This window comes from Coregonus clupeaformis, unplaced genomic scaffold (assembly GCF_020615455.1).
Source record: "Coregonus clupeaformis isolate EN_2021a unplaced genomic scaffold, ASM2061545v1 scaf0682, whole genome shotgun sequence".
Lineage (NCBI taxonomy): Eukaryota > Metazoa > Chordata > Actinopteri > Salmoniformes > Salmonidae > Coregonus > Coregonus clupeaformis.
The window spans coordinates 1-25,739 of record NW_025534137.1 but is presented as its reverse complement, the minus strand read 5'-3'; the positions used below and the strand labels follow the sequence as shown (position 1 = coordinate 25,739).

The following is a 25,739-nucleotide window of genomic DNA, read 5'->3' as shown; positions in this document are numbered from 1 at the left end:
AGGGGTTAATAACCCAGTGAAGCGTAAGAGGGTGTTGACACACTTAAAGGGTTTGAATGCAAATGTTGCATTTCTACAAGAGACTCACTTGAGGACTGGTGAGCACTTTAGGATGCGTAGGGACTGGGTTGGTCAAGTGTTCCACTCTAACTTTCATAGTAAATCAAGAGGGGCTGCCATTTTGGTTGATAAAGCCACTCCCTTTGTAGCCTCTGAGGTTATCGCTGATCCTAAGGGACGATACGTCATAGTAACCGGTAAACTGTTTTCTACCCCTCTTGTTTTGGCTAGTGTTTATGCTCCCAATTGGGATGACACAAGTTTCATTTCTTCCTTTTTGTCTGCTATACCCAATTTAGATTCTCATTTATTGATTTTAGGGGGGGATTTCAACTGCAAAATGTCCCCAGTTCTTGACAAGTCCTCACGAACAACTACAGGCCCATCTAAATGTGCCCTACTTATTCAAGCCTTTCTTCAGAAATATGCCATGTTTGAGGCCTGGCGTTTCCTACATCCTACAGATAGACAGTATTCCTTTTATTCTCATGTTCATCAAACATACTCCCGGATTGATTACTTCTTTTTGGACAAAAAACTTTTGCCTAACCTTCGGTAGTGTACTTACAAGAGTATTGTTATTTCGGACCATTCACCATTAGTGCTTGAACTAGAGTTTCCCCAGCGACCTCCTATGTGTTATCAATGGCGTCTTAACCCCATTTTACTCTCAGATAAGGAGTTTGTCAATTTCATTTCTTCTGAAATCACCTTATTCCTAGAAACTAATTCAACACCAGGTATGTCCTGCTCTACCATATGGGAGTCTCTCAAAGCATACCTACGTGGCCAAATTATTTCTTATACAGCCAACCAAAACAGAGTTCGCTCTCAGCGACTTCGGGACCTGAGCGAATCCATAGCCACATTGGATGAGAAGTATGCCACGGTTCCTTCCTCTGATCTGCATAAAGAGCGCCAACTACTCCAATCTGAATTTGATGAGCTTTCTACCAGGCAAGCTGAACAGTTACTCTTGCGAGCTCGGTACAGAGTGTATGAACAAGGCGACAAGGCCAGTAAACTCCTTGCACATCAGATCCGTAAATCTGAGGCCTCACGTTTAATCCCACAAATAAGGACCCCGTCAGGTGCCACCACAGTTATACATAAAGAGATCAATGATCAATTCAAACAATTTTATTCTGCGCTATACACCTCTGAATCCCCTCAAGACCCTTTGCTGATTGATTCCTTCTTTAATGGCCTGAATATGCCTTCAATTGATACAGACACCCATGACTATCTAGAAGAAGAATTTACACCTGAGGAGATTGCAACAGCAGTGTCCGCAATGAAAAGCGGTAAATCACCGGGTCCGGATGGTTTTCCAACCCGAATTTTACAGGACGTTTTCTGGTCTGCTTTGCCCATTCTTGTCTCGACTATTTGCAGAGTGCCTTAATACCTCAAAGCTACCGCCTAGTCTTTATCAGGCTTCAATTTCATTACTATTAAAGAAAAACAAAGACCCCCTGGAATGTGGATCCTATCGCCCAATCTCGCTTTTAAACTGTGATTACAAAATCCTAGCCAAGCTTTTAGCCATCCGTATGGAAGGCTCGCTGCATCAAGTAATACACTCTGACCAGACTGGCTTTGTGAGAAATAGGCATTTGTTTTTCAATATTAGGCGCCTTATGAATATACTGTACTCCCCTGCGTCGGAGGACCCAGAGGTGGTGGTCTCACTTGATGCAGAAAAAGCGTTTGACCGCGTTGAGTGGGATTACCTAACAGCCACCCTTTATAGATTTGGCTTTGGCCCCAAATTCATTGCGTGGATAAAGATTCTTTATTTTTCCCCCATGGCTTCGGGTACGGACTAACAACTTGTCCTCTGACTATTTTCCCTTGCACCGCGGATCCAGACAGGGCTGTCCACTCTCCCCCTTGTTGTTTGCTTTGGCAATCGAACCTCTCGCCATTGCATTACGCTCTAACGATGCCATTCAAGGAATAATCCGGACGGGCTCAGAGCAGAAAGTCTCGCTATATGCGGATGACCTCCTTTTGTTTATCTCTAACCCTGATACCTCATTGCCACGCGCCTTATCTGTTCTTAAAAGGTTTGGATCAATCTCAGGGTACAAGCTGAATCTAGGCAAGAGTGAGCTTTTTCCTGTAAACAAGGCTGCTTTAAAGTGCTCTTTTACAAGTTCTCAGTTTAGGATTGTCCGGGATCAATTCACCTACTTGGGAGTTAAAGTGACAAGGAAATATTCAAATCTGTTTCAGGAAAACTTGGTTGCTCTAGCAGACAGTTTGAAACAATCTTTTGCTTTTTGGAATGCGCTACCTCTTTCTCTTATCGGAAGGATTAATGTCATTAAAATGAGTGTGTTGCCCAAATTTCTATATTTATTTCAATGTTTACCCATTTTTATTCCAAAATCTTTTTTTATTTCACTGGATCAAACATTCATGCATTTTATTTGGGATGGCAAGGTACCACGGATTGGTAGAAAACATTTACAGAAGCCTAAGTCATTGGGGGGTTTAGCCCTACCAAATTTTCAGACATACTATTGGGCTGCAAATTTCAGAGCCCTTCTGTACTGGCTGCAGACTGATCCTACTGGCCCTAGACCAATCTGGGTCCAGATGGAGTCTGAATCGTGTAAACCTGCTGCACTTTCTTCTGTGTTGTGCTCGTCTCTCCCAGTGTCCCTAGGCAAAAGGTGTGTCAACCCAATTGTAAAGCAGTCTCTTAAAATTTGGAATCAGTTCCGCTTAGCCTTTGGCCTCCGAGGCTTTTCTCTATCAGGCCCAATCAATCAGAACATTTTATTTCCTCCATCTTTGAATGATGGGGCTTTTGACATCTGGCACTCACTAGGCCTCTCCTCACTAGCCCAATTATTCTTTGATGATACATTTGCCTCTTTTGCTCAGCTACAGGAAAGGTTCAACCTCCCCCAATCCCACTTTTTCCGCTATCTCCAGACTAGGAACTTTGTCAGAGCTAACACGCCTGAATTTCCCCATAGGCCTGTGAATACAGCTATAGAGAGCATCCTAGAGCTGAACAAGCTTCCTAGGGGCGCAATTTCAGATGTATATGCAATCATTCATGACTTACAGAACCCTTCTTTGGTGCCTTTAAAGACTCGATGGGAAAAGGATTTGGGGGAGGAACTTGGGGAAGACACCTGGGAATCTGTGCTGCGCAGGGTGCATTCGTCCTCTTTTAGCACTAGACACAGCCTCATTCAATTCAAGGTGGTTCACCGTATCCACTGGTCTGGGGCCAGACTTGGAAGAATATTCTCTGATTTTGATCCTACCTGTGTCAGATGTAAAATTGAACCGGCCACACTGTTGCATATGTTCTGGGGCTGTCATAAACTGTCAGGTTTCTGGGAATTAATATTTAAATGTTTCTCTGATATATATAACACTGTTATAGATCCCTCTCCCCCTTACAGCCCTTTTTGGAGTACTGCCCATAAGCACCCCCCTGTCAAGAATCCAGTCGGACACTGTTGCTTATACAACTCTTTTAGCTAGACGGCTAATACTACAGAACTGGAAGATGGCAGCTCCCCCATCTTATAATTATTGGGTGAGAGATGTGTTGTGCTCTCTGAAACTAGAAAAAATTCAATTCAATTCACGTGGGAACCCCAAACTGTTTAATGAGGCTTGGGCTCCATTCCGGTCTTACTTTAAACAGTCCATCCTCTGATGGCATTCCTATTAAAAACCAAAAGTCTGTATTTGACCCCCCTGTGACTTAGGGGTTGGATGAGCATTTCTCTGTGTTTTTTTCTGGGGTGGGGGTGGGGGGCATTAAGGTTGATGTGCTTATTGATCGTGACCTGCGGATGCCTTGTTCATCTTGCCCGGGCAGAGACTAAGGTGTGAGCTTGTTTTTCCCAGTTATTTTTATTTTTTAATTCTGTTCACGCCTACATAAAATTATTAATATTCATTTTTTTTATTTTAAAGCATTGTAAACTTTTTATTTTTGGTCCAGTGGATGGTTGATCTGTGGCCTTGACTGTCTGTGAGTGGTTGCATTTCTCCACCCCATCCCTTGACTGTTTACAGGAACAATGGTGAGGTGTTTGCTCTGTCCCTATACTATAGATTGCCCTTTAACCTTTTGTAGCCTTCTGCCTGGTGTGTTTAACTTGTCTAAAGTATGGTATCTTTAAAGTTATTTTTTTTATGTGTATTATTTGTATTTTTTCTAGTTGAGTATATTATTTATATTGCTTTGTCTTGTCTGTGTGTGTGTAAAACTTAATAAACAGAGTTTTCAAAAAAAAAAAATTATAGAAAAGTTCTCAACAATAGAGAGAGAGGGGGAGATGAGAGAGGAGAGATGAGAAAGAGAGAGAGGGAGAGAGAGAGAGCGGGATGGAGAGGAGAGAGAGAGAGAGAGGGACGGAGAGAAGAGAGAGGGAGAGAGAGGGGGGAGATGAGAGAGGAGAGGAGAGAGAGAGAGAGGGGAACGGAGAGAGGAGAGAGAAAGAGACGGAGAGAAGAGAGAGAGGAGAGAAGAGAGAGAGAGACGGAGAGAAGAGAGAGGGAGAGAGAGAGAGAAGAGAGAGAGAGAGAGAGAGAGATCAAGCGTGTGTGCGCTTATCAACTCCATAGTGTTCAGATATTGACAGTAGTTTTTTCCGTAACGTTAAATTTAGTAGAGCCATGGTGTTATGGAGTTGTATAAACTCCGTTTATAAAGAGATTGTCCACAATGAGAACGGCTCTGTTGCCTCTGGATACGGTTGGTTGGTTTTGGAAAGTTGTGACTCGGCAAAATTTGGTTTATGGTAAAACAATCTCTGCAGCACTCCACCAATCAGGCCTTTATGGTAGAGTGGCCAGACGGAAGCCACTCCTCAGTAAAAGGCACATGACAGCCCGCTTGGAGTTTGCCAAAAGGCACCTAAAGGACTCTCAGACCATGAGAAACAAGATTCTCTGGTCTGATGAAACCAAGATTTAACTATTTGGCCTGAATGCCAAGCGTCACGTCTGGAGGAAACCAGGCACCATCCCTACGGTGAAGCATGGTGGTGGCAGCATCATGCTGTGGGGATATTTTTCAGTGGCAGGGACTGGGAGACTAGTCAGGATCGAGGCAAAGATGAACGGAGCAAAGTACAGAGAGATTGTTGATGAAAACCTGCTCCAGAGCGCTTAGGACCTCAGACTGGGGTGAAGGCTCCCCTTCCAACAGGACAATGACCCTAAGCACACAGCCAAGACAATGCAGTAGTGGCTTCAGGACAGGTCTCTGAATGTCCTTGAGTGGCCCAGCCAGAGCCTGGACTTGAACCTGATCGAACATCTCTGGAGAGATCTTTGTTGAAGCACCTTTGGCAGCGATTACAGCCTCGAGTCTTCTTGGGTATGACGCTACAAGCTTGGAACACCTGTATTTGGGGAGTTTCTCACATTCTTCTATGCAGATCCTCTCAAGCTCTGTCAGGTTGGATGGGGAGCGTCGCTGCACAGCTGTTTTCAGGTCTCTCCAGAGATGTTCGATCGGGTTCATTTCTGGGCTCTGGCTGGGCCATTCAAAGACATTCAGAGACTTGTCCAAAACAGTTTGGACCTACACAGTACTGTTACACCATGTAGGGGCAGTTTGGACCTACTCAGTATTGTTACACCTCCAAGATGGCGTAGCAGTGCGGTCGCTTTTATTTCATCGTCCTGTGTAAATATCCTGTTTCTTTTTTTTGGTCTATTTTGTATATATTTCTCAATTTTTACTTTCATTCTTTAACTAAATATACTTTCCTGCAACCCGCCTCACCCAACGTGGAAAGGACTCTATTATTTCTTTATAACTTTCATCAAGAACCGTAAGCTGAATCGAGTGTAGCCGCAATCTGCTATTAGTCACCGTTAGTCTTCACCACTGTCCGTGGCCTACACTATCCACCAGCCAGCTCTAGCTCTAGCCTGGACAATTCGTCGGCCAGTCTGCACAGCGTGCTATCGACCCAGCGTGCTATCGACCCAGAGCTTATTGGACTTTCTGCCGGAATCACTGGACCCTAGCGCCGGATCATCACAACCAGCTAGCTAGCTGCAACCTGTTGTTGGCTGATTACCATTCCCCTATAGCAAGCACCAGTTAGCCTTGAGCTAGCCCCAGGCCCATCTCCCGGCTATCTACCTCTCTGTCAACCGGACGGGACCTCCTAGTGTTGACACTGAGCCCCGCCGATCCAACACGACTGGTTTGCCGACGAAATAGTCTGATGTGGTTTCATCAGGCTTCCTGTTGCGACGACCACGAAGATCCATCTGCCAGCCCCGGCCTGCTAGCACACGCTAACTACAACTGTGCTCCCTGCTAGCTGTGCTGAAGCACCAATTTGAACTGCTCTCGGACTCACATATTGCTGTTCACTGGACCTTATTATCACTCAGCTGCACAGCTGATGCCTGCTGGACTGTTCCTTTACACGGTACCCTGTCCTGTTTATTCTGTTTAGTCTTAGCCCAAACGTCTGCCAGCCCCGGCCCGCTAGCACATCTGCCAATTACAATTACAATGTAGAACCCCTAGTCCCTCTCAAACTGCCTCATATAGTTCCTTTGTTCCACCCCCCATACACGCCGAGACCGGCTCAATCGATGCCTCCAATGACGCTATCTCTTTCATTGTTACCCAACGCTTAGGGTTACCTGAACTGTACTCATATCCTTCCATATCCTTTTCTGTACATAATGCCCTGAATCTTTTCTACAACGCCCGGAGAACTGCCCCCTTTATTCTATGTACCCAACGCACTAGAAGACCAGTTCTTAAAGCCTTTAGTCGTATCCTTATTCTAGTCCTCCTCTGTTCCTCTGGTGATGTAGAGGCTAACCCAGGCCCTGCAGCCCCCAGTATCACTCCGACTCCCCAGGAGCTATCATTTGTTGACTTCTGTAACCGTAAAAGTCTTGGTTTTCTGCACATAAATATCAGAAGCCTCCTTCCTAAGTTTGAGTTATTCACTGCGTTAGCACACTCCGCCAACCCTGATGTTCTAGCAGTGTCTGAATCCTGGCTTAGGAAGGCCACCAAAAATTCTGAAATTTCCATCCCCAACTATAACATTTTCCGTCTAGATAGAACTGCCAAAGGGGGTGGAGTTGCAATCTACTGTAGAGATAGCCTGCAGAGCTCTATCATACTATCCAGGTCTGTGCCCAAACAGTTTGAGCTTCTACTTCTAAAAATCCACCTTTCCAGAAATAAATCTCTCACTGTTGCCGCTTGCTACAGACCCCCCTCAGCCCCCAGCTGTGCCCTGGACACCATATGTGAATTGATTGCCCCCCATCTATCCTCAGAGTTCGTACTGCTTGGTGACCTAAATTGGGATATGCTTAACACCCCGGCCATCCTACAATCTAAACTAGATGCCCTCAATCTCACACAAATTATCAACGAACCTACCAGGTACAACCCTAAATCCGTAAACATGGGTACCCTCATAGATATCATCCTGACTAACTTACCCTCTAAATACACCTCCGCTGTCTTCAACCAGGATCTCGCGATCACTGCCTTATTGCCTGCGTCCGTAACGGGTCCGCGGTCAAACGACCACCCCTCATCACTGTCAAACGCTCCCAAAAACACTTCAGCGAGCAGGCCTTCCTAATTGACCTGGCCCAGGTATCCTGGATGGATATAGATCTCATTCCGTCAGTAGAGGATGCCTGGTTGTTCTTTAAAAGTAATTTCCTCTCAATCTTAAATAGACATGCCCCATTCAAAAAATACAGAACTAAGAACCGATATAGCCCCTGGTTCTCCTCAGACTTGACTGCCCTTGACCAGCACAAAAACATCCTGTGGCGTACTGCATTAGCATCAAATAGCCCCCGCGATATGCAACTTTTCAGGGAAGTTAGGAACCAATATACACAAGCAGTTAGGAAAGCAAAGGCTAACTTTTTCAAACAGAAATTTGCATCCTGTAGCACTAACTCCAAAAAGTTTTGGGACACTGTAAAGTCCATGGAAAATAAGAGCACTTCCTCCCAGCTGCCCACTGCACTGAGGCTAGGAAACACTATCACCACCGATAAATCTACAATAATCGAGAATTTCAACAAGCATTTTGCTACGGCTGGCCATGCTTTCCACCTGGCTACCACTACCCCGGCCACCAGCTCTGCACCCTCCGCTGCAACTTGCCCATGCCCCCCCGCTTCTCCTTCACACAAATCCAGACAGCTGATGTTCTAAAAGAGCTGCAAAATCTGGACCCCTACAAATCATCTGGGCTAGACAATCTGGACCCTTTCTTTCTAAAACTAGCCGCCGAAATTGTCGCAACCCCTATTACTAGCCTGTTCAACCTCTCTTTCGTAACGTCTGAGATCCCCAGAGATTGGAAAGCTGCCGCGGTCATCCCCCCTCTTCAAAGGGGGTGACACTCTAGATCCAAACTGTTACAGACCCATATCCATCCTGCCCTGCCTTTCAAAAGTTTTTGAAAGCCAAGTCAACAAACAGATCACCGACCATTTCGAATCCCACCGTACCTTCTCCGCTATGCAATCCGGTTTCCGAGCTGGTCATGGGTGCACTTCAGCCACGCTCAAGGTCCTAAACGATATTATAACCGCAATCGATAATAGACAGTACTGTGCAGCCGTTTTCATTGACCCTGGCCAAGGCTTTCGACTCTGTCAACCACCGCATTCTTATTGGCAGACTAAATAGCCTTGGTTTCTCAAATGACTGCCTCGCCTGGTTCACCAACTACTTCTCAGATAGAGTTCAATGTGTCAAATCGGAGGGCCTGTTGTCTGGACCTATGGCAGTCTCTATGGGGGTGCCACAGGGTTCAATTCTTGGGCCGACTCTTTTCTCTGTGTATATCAATGACGTCGCTCTTGCTGCTGGTGACTCTCAGATCCACCTCTACGCAGACGACACCATTTTGTATACATCTGGCCCTTCATTGGACACTGTGTTAACAAACCTCCAAACGAGCTTCAATTCCATACAACACTCCTTCAGTAGCCTCCAACTGCTCTTAAACACTAGTAAAACTAAATGCATGCTCTTCAACCGAACGCTGCTTGCACCCGCCCACCCGACTAGAATCACTACTCTCGACGGGTCTGACCTAGAGTATGTGGACAACTACAAATATCTAGGTGTCTGGTTAGACTGTAAACTCTCCTTCCAGACTCACATTAAGAATCTCCAATCCAAAGTTAAATCTAGAATCGGTTTCCTATTTCGCAACAAAGCCTCCTTCACTCATGCTGCCAAACATGCCCTCGTAAAACTGACTATCCTACCGATCCTTGACTTCGGCGATGTCATTTACAAAATAGCCTCCAACACTCTACTCAGCAAATTGGATGTAGTCTATCACAGTGCCATCCGTTTTTTCTCCAAAGCCCCATATACTACCCACCACTGTGACCTGTACGCTCTTGTTGGCTGGTCCTCACTACATATTCGTCGCCAAACCCACTGGCTCCAGGCCATCTATAAATCACTGCTAGGCAAATCCCCGCCTTATCTTAGCTCATTGGTCACCATAGCAACACCCACCCGTAGTCTGCGCTCCAGCGGGTATATCTCACTGGTCATCCCCAAAGCCAACACCTCCTTTGGCCGCAATTCCTTCCAGTTCTCTGCTGCCCATGACTGGAACAAATTGCAAAAATCTCTGAAGCTGGAGACACTTATCTCCCTCACTAACTTTAAGCATCAGTTGTCAGAACACCTTACCGATCACTGCACCTGTACACAGCCCATCTGAAATTAGCCCGCCCAACTACCTCATCCCTATATTGTTATTTATTTTGCTCATTTGTACCCCAGTATCTCTATTTGCACATCATCTCTTGCACATCTATCAGTCCAGTGTTAATACTAATTGTAATTATTTTGCACTATAGCCTATTTTATTGCCTTACCTCCATAACTTGCTAAATTTGCACACACTGTATATTATATGTATTTCTGTTGTATTTTTGACTTTGTTTTGTTTTACCCCATATGTAACTCTGTATTGTTGTTTTTATCGCACTGCTTTGCTTTATCTTGGCCAGGTCTCAGTTGTAAATGAGAACTTGTTCTCAACTGGTTTACCTGGTTAAATAAAGGTGAAATAAATAAAATAAAATAAAATAAAAGGAGCAGTTTGGACCTAGGTGCCTTAGTATGGTAGGTTGTTTTAAATTCTCACTCATTAAAGATATTCATTAATCAACACATGCTTCTCTTTGTACGTCTCAATATAATATTATTTAATGAAATAAATGAAAAATCAACTTTTTGTCTCAAAATAAAATGAACATTTCCCTTGACTGTGTTACCCTTCCCACCCAGCAGATGGCGATGTGCCTGTTTCAGGCGATGCTGCCAGTGTGACGTATAATCTAGTGGACGGGACGCTTCTTCAACAACAACAGCTAGTCAATCACCTCCGTAGCTTCATAGCCAAAAAAACATTGAAGCTCTTTAAACTCTTTCGGTGTATATTAGCGACTGTGTTTTAAACACACTTGTCGTATCTACTTGCTAGTTACCCTATTTAATATTTACGTTGTTGTTAGTCAGCTAGCTAGCTGGCTGGGTAAATTAGCACCAGCCTAGTCACTAATGCTAACTGGCTATCTAGCTAACATCCCAACCATGAGCTCACTAAGCTACTCTTCTCCTGCTAAAGAAGAGGTCTGCTGGACGGAGAAAGAAGCTCTGGGGCTGAACATTGTCGTGAAAGAGGAGAAGGAAGAGGAGGATGTCACAGTAAAAAAAGAAGTAGAGGGTGGTGAAGCTGTTACCGTGAAAGAAGAAGAGAAAGACGTTAAATTGACCGAAGATGAAGAAGCTTTTAGAGTGAAAGAGGAGGAGGATGTTACAGTGAAAGAAGAGGAAGACGCGTTCAGAGTGAAAGAGGAGGAGGGGGAGATGACTGTCGCAGTGAAAGAAGAGGAAGACATTTTTGGAATAAAGGAAGAGGGGGAGATTACTGTCACATTGGAAGAAGAAGAAGAGACTGGAGATCTGATTAACAACAGTGAGTAATATATTAAAAACAGGAGCACAAACTCTGCAGTTGTTGAACCGATGTGTGGTTTTAAAGGGCCATTCTAATAAAGGTCTAAACTTTAATATGTTGTTCTGTAGGAATTGTTAAATCTACAAAGAGTGGGGGGCGGCCAACAAAACGTTAATGGATCAAATGCTTCACATTATATATTTCACTACCTTTGTAAACATCTGAATATCTCTTTCTGTAGTGCTTTACTCAGTGTCTGTGCTTGACATCACATAAAAGCATAAAACAACTCGTGTGTGACTTCAAATGATGAAGTGGACAGAATCAAGACAAAGAAGGATCATTTTGATCTGGATTAAATTTATAAAAAAAGAATTACTACAGATTATTTAAAATCCTTAAGAGTTTATTGACGCACCCGTGCGTCAATCTAAGTAACATAATGAAAAATAATCTCTATCAAAATCCGTCAGTTGAAGCTAGAGATATTGAGACGCAGCATGGGCTGAGTCTTAATCCACCCCATCTGCCTATGTCGGCCTTCCGCTACTGCGGTGGAAGGTGCCCAAGCTACAGCGGTGTTTATCAGACCATGATACATCCCGAAAATCGATCTTCTCACGGAAACGTCTGTAGCTCGGGCACCTTCCACCTTCCAAACCGAACGGTTTGGCCTAAAAAAACTATAATGGAAAAGGGACTATTTTCTTCCGTTTTGCTCCACAACCCCCTCGTCTGAAGGTAACCCGTACAAACAAATGGAAGTAAGGGGTTAAATATTTGTCCAAAAATATTTCCTGAGTTTTCTCATATCTCCATCGTTAAGACAGTGGATGAATCAAATGACCCTCCATTGTTAAAACAGTGGATGAATCAAATGACCCTCCATCGTTAAGACAGTGGATGAATCAAATGACCCTCCATCGTTAAGACAGTGGATGAATCAAATGACCCTCCATCGTTAAGACAGTGGATGAATCAAATGCGTTATTATCTTAAATATTGAACAAAATGTGGGCTACAGAGAGAAACAGAATAGTTCAATTTGAAGCCATATGGCATAAAATATTACAAGCAATGGAGATATACAAAGGATGAGGAAGGAGAGAAAATCAGATTGTGAGACAGGCAGGATGGGTGGATATGGTGGGAACATGTGGGTCTGAGCAGGTGGAATGTCATTAATGTTTGTAGAAATAATGTAGTAAATGTTTAGTTGTCTATTGTCTTTGTCTAAGTATGTCATTGTAGTCAGAAAAATACAATATAATCTTTCAAAAACATACCGTTATCTATTTAAAAATAAATATCCCAAGTAGAGATATTTACGGGTCCAAAAGACAGTTCAAGCCCTCATCAAATCAAATCAAAATTTATTGGCCACATGCGCCGAATTCAACAGGTGCAGACATTACAGTGAAATGCTTACTTACAGCCCTTAACCAACAGTGCATTTATTTTAAATAAAAAAGTAGAATAAAACAACAAAAAAGTGTTGAGAAAAAAAGAGCAGAAGTCAAATAAAATAACAGTAGGGAGGCTATATATACAGGGGGGGGTACCGGTGCAGAGTCAATGTGCGGGGGCACCGGCTAGTTGAGGTAGTTGAAGTAATATGTACATGTGGGTAGAGTTAAAGTGACTATGCATAAATAATTAACAGAGTAGCAGCAGCGTAAAAAGATGGGGTGGGGGGGCAGTGCAAATAGTCAGGGTAGCCATGATTAGCTGTTCAGGAGTCTTATGGCTTGGGGGTAGAAGCTGTTGAGAAGCCTTTTGGACCTAGACTTGGTACACTCCGGTACCGCTTGCCGTGCGGTAGCAGAGAGAACAGTCTATGACTAGGGTGGCTGGAGTCTTTGACAATTTTGAGGGCCTTCCTCTGTAAGTCGCTCTGGATAAGAGCATCTGCTAAAATGACTACAAAATAATAATAACAAAAATAAACCATTCCCCTCGTCGCCTTCTTTTCACTGTAATCTTTCTCCTCTACCTGTCGTTTTAGTATAAGGAAAAAGGCCTCCATCTTCGCAATGAACAGTAACCTAGGCCAAGGCTCCGTTCACTCGCTCCCTCTCTCTCCTCAGCAGATAGCAAGCTCCACGCGGTCATCAGGAGGGGTCCAGTCGGTAAAGACATTTTAATTGCACATACCCCAGACTCGTGGCAATTATATCAGATCCAAGACAAAAGTCAGAATTTGGGACCCGGATCCCGGGTCGGATCTAGGAATTCCGGGTCTGTTAGACCCGTGCAGAACTCTAGCACCAACTCCTCTGTAAAGTACAAATGAACAATAAAAGGGGACATGGATAGCCATGCTAGCCCAATGACGACATGTAGAGAGAAAAGTACAGCCACTAGCTAGCATGTACAGCATTCACAAATCAACACATACAAAGTTAATGACTGACAGGAATACATATCACAATATCATGGTGGGAAACCATTATAAAACACTGGTAGTAATATCAGGAATGGAACTATTCAGATTCTGGTACTATTCAGATTCTGGAACTATTCAGATTCTGGAACTATACAGATTCTGGAACTATACAGATTCTGGAACTATACAGATTCTGGAACTATTCAGATTCTGGAACTATTCAGATTCTGGAACTATTTAGATTCTGGAACTATACAGATTCTGGACCTATTCAGATTCTGGAACTATTCAGATTCTGGAACTATTTAGAATCTGGAACTATTCAGATTATGGAACTATTCAGATTATGGAACTATTTAGATTCTGGAACTATACAGATTCTGGAACTATTTAGATTCTGGAACTATTTAGATTCTGGAACTATTCAGATTCTGGAACTATACAGATTCTGGAACTATTTAGATTCTGGAACTATTCAGATTCTGGAACTATACAGATTCTGGAACTATACAGATTCTGGAACTATACAGATTCTGGAACTATTTAGATTCTGGAACTATACATATTCTGGAACTATTTAGATTCTGGAACTATTCAGATTCTGGAACTATTTAGATTCTGGAACTATTCAGATTCTGGAACTATTCAGATTCTGGAACTATACAGATTCTGGAACTATACAGATTCTGGAACTATTTAGATTCTGGAACTATACAGATTCTGGAACTATTTAGATTCTGGAACTATTCAGATTCTGGAACTATTTAGATTCTGGAACTATTCAGATTCTGGAACTATTCAGATTCTGGAACTATACAGATTCTGGAACTATACAGATTCTGGGACTATACAGATTCTGGAACTATTTAGATTCTGGGGAATTATATCAAATGAAATTCAACACGTGGACTGTTTCAACGTATTTCTGAAGTCTCCAAAAAAACTAACATTTCATTATAACATTATTATACTCAAAATGTCAAAGGTTTGTCACACAGTTCCTTAACTGTTGAATGGTAAAGCAAGCATGTATCCAGGTAAGCATTGACAGATTCCAATGGCAAACATAAAGATGGCAGAATTCAGATATGACGTCATTGTTTTTTTCCACAGAGTTTGTAAACTACAATTCAATGTGCCAATAAATCAGCACAATAAACTTTTTTTATTTCTTTATTTTTGGGGCGTCTTGAAGCTAAAATTGTTAATGACGATACAAAAAAAGGAGTAACGTGGAGGAATGTACAATACGGCCAACTTAGCAAAAAAAGGAATTAGTGGTAAGTGCAGAGGGCTGCCATCTTTATGCGTCTCCGCCATTGATATTGATGGTATAAAGGTACAAATATTATGAAAATAATAAAAATCTTGAAATCAATGTCAAAATGTCACCCTGAGCGATTTCCTTCCTCTCCAGACAACTGAGTTAGGAAGTTTGTATCTTTGTAGTGACTGGGTGTATTGATACACCGTCCAAAGTGTAATTAATAACTTCACCATGCTCAAAGGGATATTCAATGTATTTTTAAATGTTTTTTTAAAACCCATCAACCTATAGGCGCCCTTCTTTGGGAGGCATTGGAAAACCTCCCTGGTCTATGTGGTTGAATCTGTGTTTGAAATTCACTGCTCGACCGAGGGACCTTACAGATAATTGTATGTGTGGGGTACAGAGATGAGGTAGTCCTGACGCTTGTAACGAGTCGCTAGGTGTGGCTGGTAGGAAGGCCACGAAGAGGAACAATGACAGAAGGGCACAGTTTAAACCAGCCTGGCGGATTTATTAAAAATAAAAAGGTTCACAAAGCTGCTTCTCAAACAGTAACTGAAAACAAAACACTCTCCCACTCTCTCTCCTTAACTGAACCCAGAGTTATCCTTACTAGCTGGGCTGCTACCCAGATTACCATCTTCACTTGCGGTCCGGTCACTTCTTCCTGTCGAGAACACAATGTCCAGGACTTCAAACAAATGTCTGTAGAGCTCAGCCTCCGGCGTCCAGCCAGGAGCTCCCCCCGTACTGAACTAAAGCATCCCCTTAAATTCCCCAGGCGTGTTGCAGCCGAACGAGGCTGAGTGGCCTTAGGTGTGGGCGTAGCCCTGCAGCCTAGCTTGCTGGTTGTGGCTGAAATTTATTATGTGACTTGTTAAGCAAATTTGTACTCCTGAACTTATTTGGCTTGCCTTAACAAAGGGGTTGAATACTTAATTGACTCAAGACATTTCAGCTTTTCATTTTGTACTGATTTGTTAAAAAAAACACACACAAAAAACATAGATCCACTTTGCCATTATGGGATATTGTGTGAAGGCCAGTGACACAACATCTCACTTTAATACATATTAAATTCAGGCTGGAACACAACAACATGTGGAACAAGTGGAGAGGTATAAATCCAGAAGTGAAGAGGTATAAATCAGCTATGAAGAACTGTTGAAAACTGTATATTTAGTCATCTTCCAATAGCAGACTGCTATCACCTGTTCTAATCACTGTTCAACTGAAGCCCCATCTTAACTTAACCCCTTATGTACCATTCTAGACCCATCTTAACTTAACCCCTTATGTACCATTCTAGCCCCATCTTAACTTAACCCCTTATGTACCATTCTAGCCCCATCTTAACTTAACCCCTTATGTACCATTCTAGACCCATCTTAACTTAACCCTGTATGTACCATTCTAGCCCCATCTTAACTTAACCTCTTATGTACCATTCTAGCCCCATCTTAACTTAACCCCTTATGTACCATTCTAGCCCCATCTTAACTTAACCCCTTATGTACCATTCTAGCCCCATCTTAACTTAACCCCTTATGTACCATTCTAGACCCATCTTAACTTAACCCCTTATGTACCATTCTAGCCCCATCTTAACTTAACCCCTTATGTACCATTCTAGCCCCATCTTAACTTAACCCCTTATGTACCATTCTAGACCCATCTTAACTTAACCCTGTATGTACCATTCTAGACCCATCTTAACTTAACCCCTTATGTACCATTCTAGACCCATCTTAACTTAACCCCTTATGTACCATTCTAGACCCATCTTAACTTAACCCCTTATGTACCATTCTAGCCCCATCTTAACTTAACCCCTTATGTACCATTCTAGCCGCATTATGTACCATTCTAGCTCCATCTTAACTTAACCCCTTATGTACCATTCTAGCTCCATCTTAACTTAACCCCTTATGTCACATTCTAGTAGCAAACCAACAATTGGCCACTAGGTGTCATTATAGTAATTAAAGCGATTCCATATAAATAAACATGTTCCATATATTTATATTCAGTCATAAATCACCAAAATAAGTTCTATACATATTTTATTTTACATACAAACCAAATGCTAGGCTGGAAGCATGGGGTGATAATGTCTAGATGATTCTTTCTAGTGGAGATTAGTTTATGAATTGCCTGGCTTGGCTGGGGGACAGTGGATGTGTAGGAATAATTCAAATGGAACTGTTAACAGGCATTACCCGGGATTAAGGTGAATAACTAACAGCTATCAACCAATCAGCATCCAGGATCCACATTTTGTTAAATAATGAGGGATCTAGTCTGGATTCAACCTCATAGGAAAACAGTTTTATCATGGAGGTTTCATTCAGGTCTCTCTGTTTAACTAAATACTCTGTTTTTGTCTTTGGCAGGAGAGAGACCAGACTCTCCCTCTGACAGCAGTAAGAGTCCTTCAGGGGAACCAGACCCAGAGACGCCTAATCCAGCGATGCCACACCACTGCTCCCAGTGTAATATGGGTTTTAAGTGGTTATGGAAGCTAAAAGAGCATGAAAGGAAACACACAGGAGAAAAGCCCTTCCAATGCTCCCAGTGTGGAAAGAGATTCTCACGATCACATGACCTAAAATCACATGAGAGGACACACACTGGGGAAAAACCACACAATTGCTCCCAGTGTGGAAAGCTTTTTTCCCATTTAGGGAACCTGAACAAACATAAGAGAATAGACTCTGGAGAGAAGCCTTACTCCTGTTCCCATTGTGGAAAGAATTTTAGGTTGTCAGATAACCTGAAGTCGCATGAGAGGACACACACATGGGAGAAACCTTACCATTGCTCCCTGTGTGGAAAGGATTTTACCAAGTTAGGGAACCTGAAAGATCATGAGAAGAAACACACAGGAGAAAAGCTTTACCACTGCTCCAAGTGTGGAAAGAGATTTTCAACATCATCGGACCTAATAAAGCATGAGCAGACACATACAGGGGAGAAATCTTACCATTGCTCACAGTGTGGAATTAGTTTTTTACGATCACATGACCTAAAATCACATGAGAGGACGCACACAGGGGAAAAACCACACAGTTGCTCCCAGTGTGGAAAGTGTTTTTTGCATTTAGGGAACCTGAACAAACATAAGAAAATACACTCTGGAGAGAAGCCTTACCCCTGTTCCCATTGTGGAAAATTCTTTAGGTTGTTAGATAACATGAAGGCGCATGAGAGGACGCACACAGGGGAGAAACGTTACCATTGCACCCTGTGTGGAAAGAGATATGCACGATCATATGACCTAAAATCACATAAAAGGACCCACACAGGGGAAAAAACCACACAATTACACACACAGGGGAAAAACCACACAATTGCTCCCAGTGTGGAAATAATTTTACCCAGTTAGAGAACCTGTTGCCATTGTGGAAATAAATTTTCAGGATCACATTACCTAAATTCACATCAAATCAATATGTATTTATACAGCACATTTCAATCAATGTGCTTTACAGAAGAAAAAAAATGAACAATTTTTTTTAAAATTAAATATTTACTACACAAACATAAGATAAAAAACTAAAGAATAACTAAAGAAAATGAAGGACTAAAAAGCTCCCTGAGGAAAAGCAAAGCTAAAATGGTGTGTCTTAAAATCTCTTTTAAATATGTCCACAGTTTCGTTCCCCCTCAGGTTCTCTGGCTATTCCAGAGGCTGGGAGGCATAGTAACTAAAGGCTGCCTCTCCATGCCTCTTGGTCCTGGGCTTTGGGATAGTTAAAAAGGCCAGTGCCAGAGGACCTGTGGGACCTACTGGGTACATAACTCAAAAGCATTTCTGACGTGTATTAGGGTGCACAATCGTGGATTGATTTAAAAACCAATAGAATCATCTTTAAATTAATTCTAAAACTCACAGGCAGCCAGTGCAGAGACCTTAAAACCGGTGTAATGTATGCTCTCCGTCTGGTCTTGGTCAGTACCCGTGCTGCAGCATTCTGTATGTTTTGCAGTTGACCAATGTCTTTCTTGGGTAGACCAGACAGGAGAGCATTACAGTAGTCAAGCCTGCTTGTAATAAAAGCATGGATGAGTCTCTCTGTATCAGCCTGAGAGAGAAACGGCCGCACCTTGGCAATGTTCCTCAGGTGGTAAAAATCTATTTTGGTCACATTCCTAATGTGTGATTCAAAATTGAGTTCAGAAACTAAAATAACCTGGTGTTTTTATGCCTGTGAATTAACATGTGGTTAGATTCTCTGTGCTTTGGCTCCAACAATAATTACCTCAGTCTTGTCTTGATTTAGCTGGAGGAAGTTGTGAACCATCCAAGTATTTAAATCAGTCATACAGTCTAATAATTTATCTGTGGAGCTAAAATACTCTGGAGACACAGAAATGTAAAGTTGTGTATCGTCTGAGTAGCAGTGAAAACCAATGCTGTGCTTTCTGATAATGCTGCCAAGGGGTAACATATATAAACTGAACAGTACCGGACCCAAAATCGAACCTTGTGGAACGATTTTAATAGCTAGCATTTCGATGAATAGATTTTACATTTGACATTTTAGTCATTTAGCAGACGCTCTTATCCAGAGTGACTTACAGTTAGTGAGTGCATACACTATTTTAATTTTTTTTTTTTCATTATATAAATAGGTACGCTTTAAGATATGGTGACAGCGGACACCCTTGTTTAACTCCTCTTGACAGTACAAAACGAAGTAGCCACTATTTACTATTTTACACCTGGGGTTCCTATACATTACTTTTACCCATTTTAAAAGATGCTCACTGAAATTGAAAAAAAAAATCCAGGCATTTATATATAAAATCCAGTTTTTACTTTATCAAAGGCCTTTTCAGAATCCGCTATGAATACCAGGCCTGGCTTCTTAGATGTTTCATGATGTTCTATTATTTCTAGTAGTTGTCGTATATTATCTCCAATGTATCGTCCATGTAAAAAACCTGTCTGATCGGGATGAACAATACCTGGGTAAAAACCTTTTTAATTCTGAGTGCTATGTGCATTTCGCTAATATTTTTGGCCTCCAGTTTTTTTTTGGTGGACTGGATCTTTATTTTTGCCATCTGGATCTTGTTTTATTAATAGTGAAATCAGACCTTCCTGCTGAGTACCTGTCAGACTACCATTTCTATAGGAGTTAAAACAAGCTAATAAAGGAGCTTTGAGTATATAAAAAAGGCTTGATATACCTCTACCGGTATGCCATCTAGCCCTGGTGCCATCAAGCCCTGGTGCCATCTAGCCCTGGTGCCATCTAGCCCTGGTGCCATCAAGCCCTGGTGCCATCAAGCCCTGGTGCCATCAAGCCCTGGTGCCATCTAGCCCTGGTGCCATCTAGCCCTGGTGCCATCTAGCCCTGGTGCCATCTAGCCCTGGTGCCATCAAGCCCTGGTGCCATCTAGCCCTGGTGCCATCTAGCCCTGGTGCCATCTAGCCCTGGTGCCATCTAGCCCTGGTGCCATCTAGCCCTGGTGCCATCAAGCCCTGGTGCCATCAAGCCCTGGTGCCATCTAGCCCTGGTGCCATCTAGCCCTGGTGCCATCAAGCCCTGGTGCCATCAAGCCCTGGTGCCATCTAGCCCTGGTGCCATCTAGCCCTGGTGCCATCTAGCCCTCGTGCCATCTAGCCCTGGTGCCATCTAGCCCTGGTGCCATCTAGCCCTGGTGCCATCTAGCCCTGGTGCCATCAAGCCCTGGTGCCATCTAGCCCTGGTGCCATCTAGCCCTGGTGCCATCAAGCCCTGGTGCCATCTAGCCCTGGTGCCATCTAGCCCTGGTGCCATCTAGCCCTGGTGCCATCTAGCCCTGGTGCCATCTAGCCCTGGTGCCATCAAGCCCTGGTGCCATCAAGCCCTGGTGCCATCTAGCCCTGGTGCCATCTAGCCCTGGTGCCATCTAGCCCTGGTGCCATCTAGCCCTGGTGCCATCTAGACCTGGGGCCATCTAGCCCTGGGGCCATCTGGCCCTGGTGCCATCTAGCCCTGGGGCCATCTAGCCCTGGTGCCATCAAGCCCTGGTGCCATCTAGCCCTGGTGCCATCAAGCCCTGGTGCCATCTAGCCCTGGTGCCATCTAGCCCTGGGGCCATCTGGCCCTGGTGCCATCTAGCCCTGGTGCCATCTAGCCCTCAAGCCCTGGTGCCATCAAGCCCTGGGGCCATCTAGCCCTGGTGCCATCAAGCCCTGGGGCCATCTAGCCCTGGTGCCATCAAGCCCTGGGGTTTTCCCAGACTGATAGGATTTAATAGCCTCTAAACGTTATTCCTCTATCATTTTGCTTTCGCACTGATCATTTTATGATTTTATCATTTTTATTTTTATTTATCAAGCCCTGGGGCCATCTAGCCCTGGGGCCATCTAGCCCTGGGGCCATCTAGCCCTGGTGCCATCTAGCCCTGGTGCCATCTAGCCCTGGGGCCATCTAGCCCTGGGGCCATCTAGCCCTGGTGCCATCAAGCCCTGGTGCCATCTAGCCCTGGTGCCATCTAGCCCTGGTGCCATCTAGCCCTGGGGCCATCTAGCCCTGGTGCCATCTAGCCCTGGTGCCATCAAGCCCTGGTGCCATCTAGCCCTTTACCGTAATCGTCGTTCAGAGGACGAGACGGAAAATAAAAACATCTGCTGAAAAATATTTAGTTTCCTCTTAAAATATCATTTGGAGAATCGTAGATTCTTTAGTAACGAGTTTCTGCTCATTCTTTTTGGTAGCGTTTTTTTCTGTGTTGGAGATTCAGGAAGAGTTTGGTGCATTTTCCTCCATATTCCGTCCAGTTTGCTTTATCTCTGTCTAATAGATAACATCAGATAGTTCCGGAATAAGTTCCTCCAGTTCTTTTTGGTTTTTCCTCTAACCTATTCTGTGTCTCTGTAGCATCGTGTTTTATTGCTATCTACCTGTACTATTAGTTCATGTGTTTTCCCTTGTTAGTTGTTACGGATACAGGTATCCTGTGTCTTTTTGTGTTTTTCCTCTCCTTCTGCCCTAATCACAGGTGTCCTGTATGTTCCTGATTGGTGGTCGTTGAGGTGTTTGCTGATTGCTAAGGTGGACCAATCAGTGAACATTCCTCTGCATTGCCCCACCTGTAGCTGGTTTTTCCATCACACATCCCATTGTTTAAAAGCCGGTCAGTTGTTTTTTTGTTAGAGACTATTTCCGTATGTGAGTATGGATACTGTGGTGTCCTGTGTTTTGTTTACTCACTCATTTGCTGGTTACTCTGTTTGGTAACTTTGTGTGTTTCTGGGAAAAGGGGAATTTAGGCAAGTTGCCCTTGGGCGTACATTACCCGTGAGGGAAGAAAACTGTCTAAAAACACTAGTTAGACCTGAGCGGACCACCCACTGTATTTTTGTATGATTAGCAGTAGCTTAGCAGTTCTTGAGGCAGGCAAGATCAGTTTAGGGGTGTTTTACACTATTGTTTCATTTCTTGGGTCCTGCTCAGCCCTTTTTCCCAAACCTTTACCGTGTGTTCAACAATAAACCTTTTATGTTTGACGGTAGTTTATGGTTGTCGTGTAGTTTTATTTCTCACTGTTCCATGTCACACTTATAATTTGCATGAATTATGTTACGGGTCTCATGTCCATCCACCCTAGACGTTTAAAGCCACGGGGTTCGTAACATAAAGTGGGGGCTCGTCCGGGATCACTCTCATTGATACTCATGCAAATTAGTTAGTGTCTGGGTCAGTGTTGAGCTTGGCAGCTGTCCTTGGCAGAATGTCCTTGAGTGGCCCAGCCAGAGCCCGGACTTGAACCTGATCGAACATCTCTGGAGAGATCTTTGTTGAAGCACCTTTGGTTGTTGAAGCACCGATTACAGCCTCAAGTCTTCTTGGGTATGACGCTACATGCTTGGCACACCTGTATTTGGGGAGTTTCTCACATTCTTCTCTGCAAATCCTCTCAAGCTCTGTCAGGTTGGATGGGGAGCGTCGCTGCACAGCAATTTTCAGGTCTCTCCAGAGATGTTCGATCGGGTTAATTTCTGGGCTCTGGCTGGGCCATTCAAAGACATTCAGAGACTTGTCCTAAACAGTTTGGACCTACACAGTATTGTTACACCATGTAGGAGCAGTTTGGACCTAGTTGCCTTATTGGGATATTATCTGTTCGTTTGACTGATTTCCTAAATGCTGATGTGCAGTAGTATGGTAGGTTGTTTTAAATTCTCACTCATTAAAGATATTCACTAATCAACACATGCTTCTCTTTGTACGTCTCAATATAATATTATTTAATGAAATAAATGAAAAATCAACTTTTTTGTCTCAAAATAAAATGAACATTTCCCTTGACTGTGTTACCCTTCCCACCCAGCAGATGGCAGTGTGCCAGGCGATGCTGCCAGTGTGACGTATAATCTAGTGGACGGGACGCTTCTTCAACAACAACAGCTCGTCAACCACCTCCGTAGCTTCAAAGGCAAAAAAACATTGAAGCTCTTTAAACTCTTTCGGTGTATATTAGCCACTGTGTTTTAAACACACTTGTCGTATCTACTTGCTAGTTACCCTATTTAATATTTACGTTGTTGTTAGTCAGCTAGCTGGCTGGGTAAATTAGCACCAGCCTAGTCACTAATGCTAACTGGCTATCTAGCTAACATCCCCGACCATGAGCTCACTAAGCTACTCTCCTCCTGCTAAAGAAGAGGAGGTCTGCTGGACGGAGAAAGAGGGTCTGTGGCTGAACGTTGTCGTGAAAGAGGAGGAGGAAGAGGAGGATGTCACAGTAAAGAAAGAAGTAGAGGTTGAGGCTGTTACCGTGAAAGAAGAAGAGAAAGACGTTAAATTGACCGAAAATGAAGAAGCTTTTAGAGTGAAAGAGGAGGAGGATGTTACAGTGAAAGAAGAGGAAGACGCGTTCAGAGTGAAAGAGGAGGAGGAGGAGGAGGAGATGACTGTCGCAGTGAAAGAAGAGGAAGACATTTTTGGAATAAAGGAAGAGGGGGAGATTACTGTCACATTGGAAGAAGAAGAAGAGACTAGAGATCTGATTAACAACAGTGAGTAATATATTAAAAACAGGAGCACAAACTCTGCAGTTGTTGAACCGATGTGTGGTTTTAAAGGGCCATTCTAATGAAGGTCTACACTTTAATATGTTGTTCTGTAGGAATTGTTAAATCTACAAAGAGTGGGGGGCGGCCAACAAAACGTTAATGGATCAAATGCTTCACATTATATATTTCACTACCTTTGTAAACATCTGAATATCTCTTTCTGTAGTGCTTTACTCAGTGTCTGTGCTTGACATCACATAAAAGCATAAAACAACTTGTGTGTGACTCGTGTCAAGACAAAGAAGGGTCATTTTGATCTGGATTAAATTTATTTAAAAAATAATTACTACAGGTTATTTAAAATCCTTAAGAGTTTATTGACCCACCCGTACGTCAATCTAAGTAACATAATGAAAAATAAACTCCATCAAAATCCGTCAGTTGAAGCTAGAGATATTGAGACGCAGCATGGGCTGAGTCTTAATCCACCACATCTGCCTATGTTGGAAGTAAGGGGTTAAATATGTCCAAAAATATTTCCTGAGTTTTCTTATATCTCCATCGTTAAGACAGTGGATGAATCAAATGACCCTCCATCGTTAAGACAGTGGATGAATCAAAATGACCCTCCATCGTTAAGACAGTGGATGAATCAAATGACCCTCCATCGTTAAGACAGTGGATGAATCAAATGACCCTCCATCGTTAAGACAGTGGATGAATCAAATGAGCCTCCATCGTTAAGACAGTGGATGAATCAAATGACCCTCCATCGTTAAGACAGTAGATGAATCAAATGACCCTCCATCGTTAAGATAGTGGATGAATCAAATGACCCTCCATCGTTAAGACAGTGGATGAATCAAATGACCCTCCATCGTTAAGACAGTGGATGAATCAAATGACCCTCCATCGTTAAGACAGTGGATGAATCAAATGACCCTCCATCGTTAAGACAGTGGATGAATCAAATGCATTATTATCTAAATATTGAACAAAATGTGGGCTACAGAGAGAAAAAGAATAGTTCAATTTGAAGCCATATGGCATAAAATATTACAAGCACTGGAGATATTCAAAGGATGAGGAAGGAGAGAAAATCAGATTGTGAGACAAACAGGATGGGTGGATATGGTGGGAACATGTGGGTCTGAGCAGGTGGGATGTCAATGTTTGTAGTAAATGTTTAGTTGTCAATTGTCTTTGTCTAAGTATGTCGTTGTAGTAAGAAAAAAGACAATCTTTCAAAAACAAACAGTATATATTTTTTAAAAAATAGAGAGATATTCACGGGTCCAAAAGACAGTTTGAAATTAATTTAGCCAACGAAAGAATTTCTACAAAATGAAACAAAACATACATAAAGAACTGGTTTAGATTCTTAAATAGACCTACAATAACAATAATAATAATAAAACGAATCATAAATACGAAAATAAATCATACGAATTTGAGAAATTGCATCAAATCTGAATAGCGAGTTGAACAAAGTTTTCTCATCTATAATCAGCTAAGACGTTTTCTAAGAATTGAAAAATCTGTCGATGTGCCCTTGAGCAAGGCACTTAACCCTAATTGCCCCTGTAAGTCGCTCTGGATAAGAGCGTGAACAGTAACCTAGGCCAAGGCTCCGTTCACTCTAAGTATGTCGTTGTAGTAAGAAAAAGACAATCTTTCAAAAACATACAGTATATATTTTTTAAAAAATAGAGAGATATTCACGGGTCCAAAAGACGAAATAATTTCTACAAATGAAACAAAACATACATAAAGAACTGGTTTAGATTCTTAAATAGACCTACAATAACAATAAAACTAATCATAAATACGAAAATAAATAATACGAATTTGAGAAATTGCATCAAACCTGAATAGCGAGTTGAACAAAGTTTTCTCATCTATAATCAGCTAAAACATTTCTAAGAATTGAAAAATCTGTCGATGTGCCCTTGAGCAAGGCACTTAACCCTAATTGCTCCTGTAAGTCGCTCTGGATAAGAGTGTCTACTAAATGAC

At 42.8% G+C, this 25,739-nt stretch overlaps 1 protein-coding gene across 1 annotated transcript in view; it reads left to right on the top strand.

Annotated features, from left to right (window-relative positions):
• Window positions 1-18,381, top strand: part of LOC123485419 (zinc finger protein 271-like) — a 33,252-nt gene extending 14,871 nt beyond the window's left edge. Inside the window, exons 4-6 of the mRNA XM_045216320.1 lie at window positions 10,382-10,467; window positions 10,784-11,072; window positions 17,104-18,381. Of these exons, the coding sequence (XP_045072255.1) occupies window positions 10,382-10,467; window positions 10,784-11,072; window positions 17,104-18,095 (1,367 nt within the window). The 3' untranslated portion in view covers window positions 18,096-18,381. The remainder of the gene's footprint in view (window positions 1-10,381; window positions 10,468-10,783; window positions 11,073-17,103) is intronic.
• The last annotated feature ends 7,358 nt before the right edge of the window (window positions 18,382-25,739 follow it).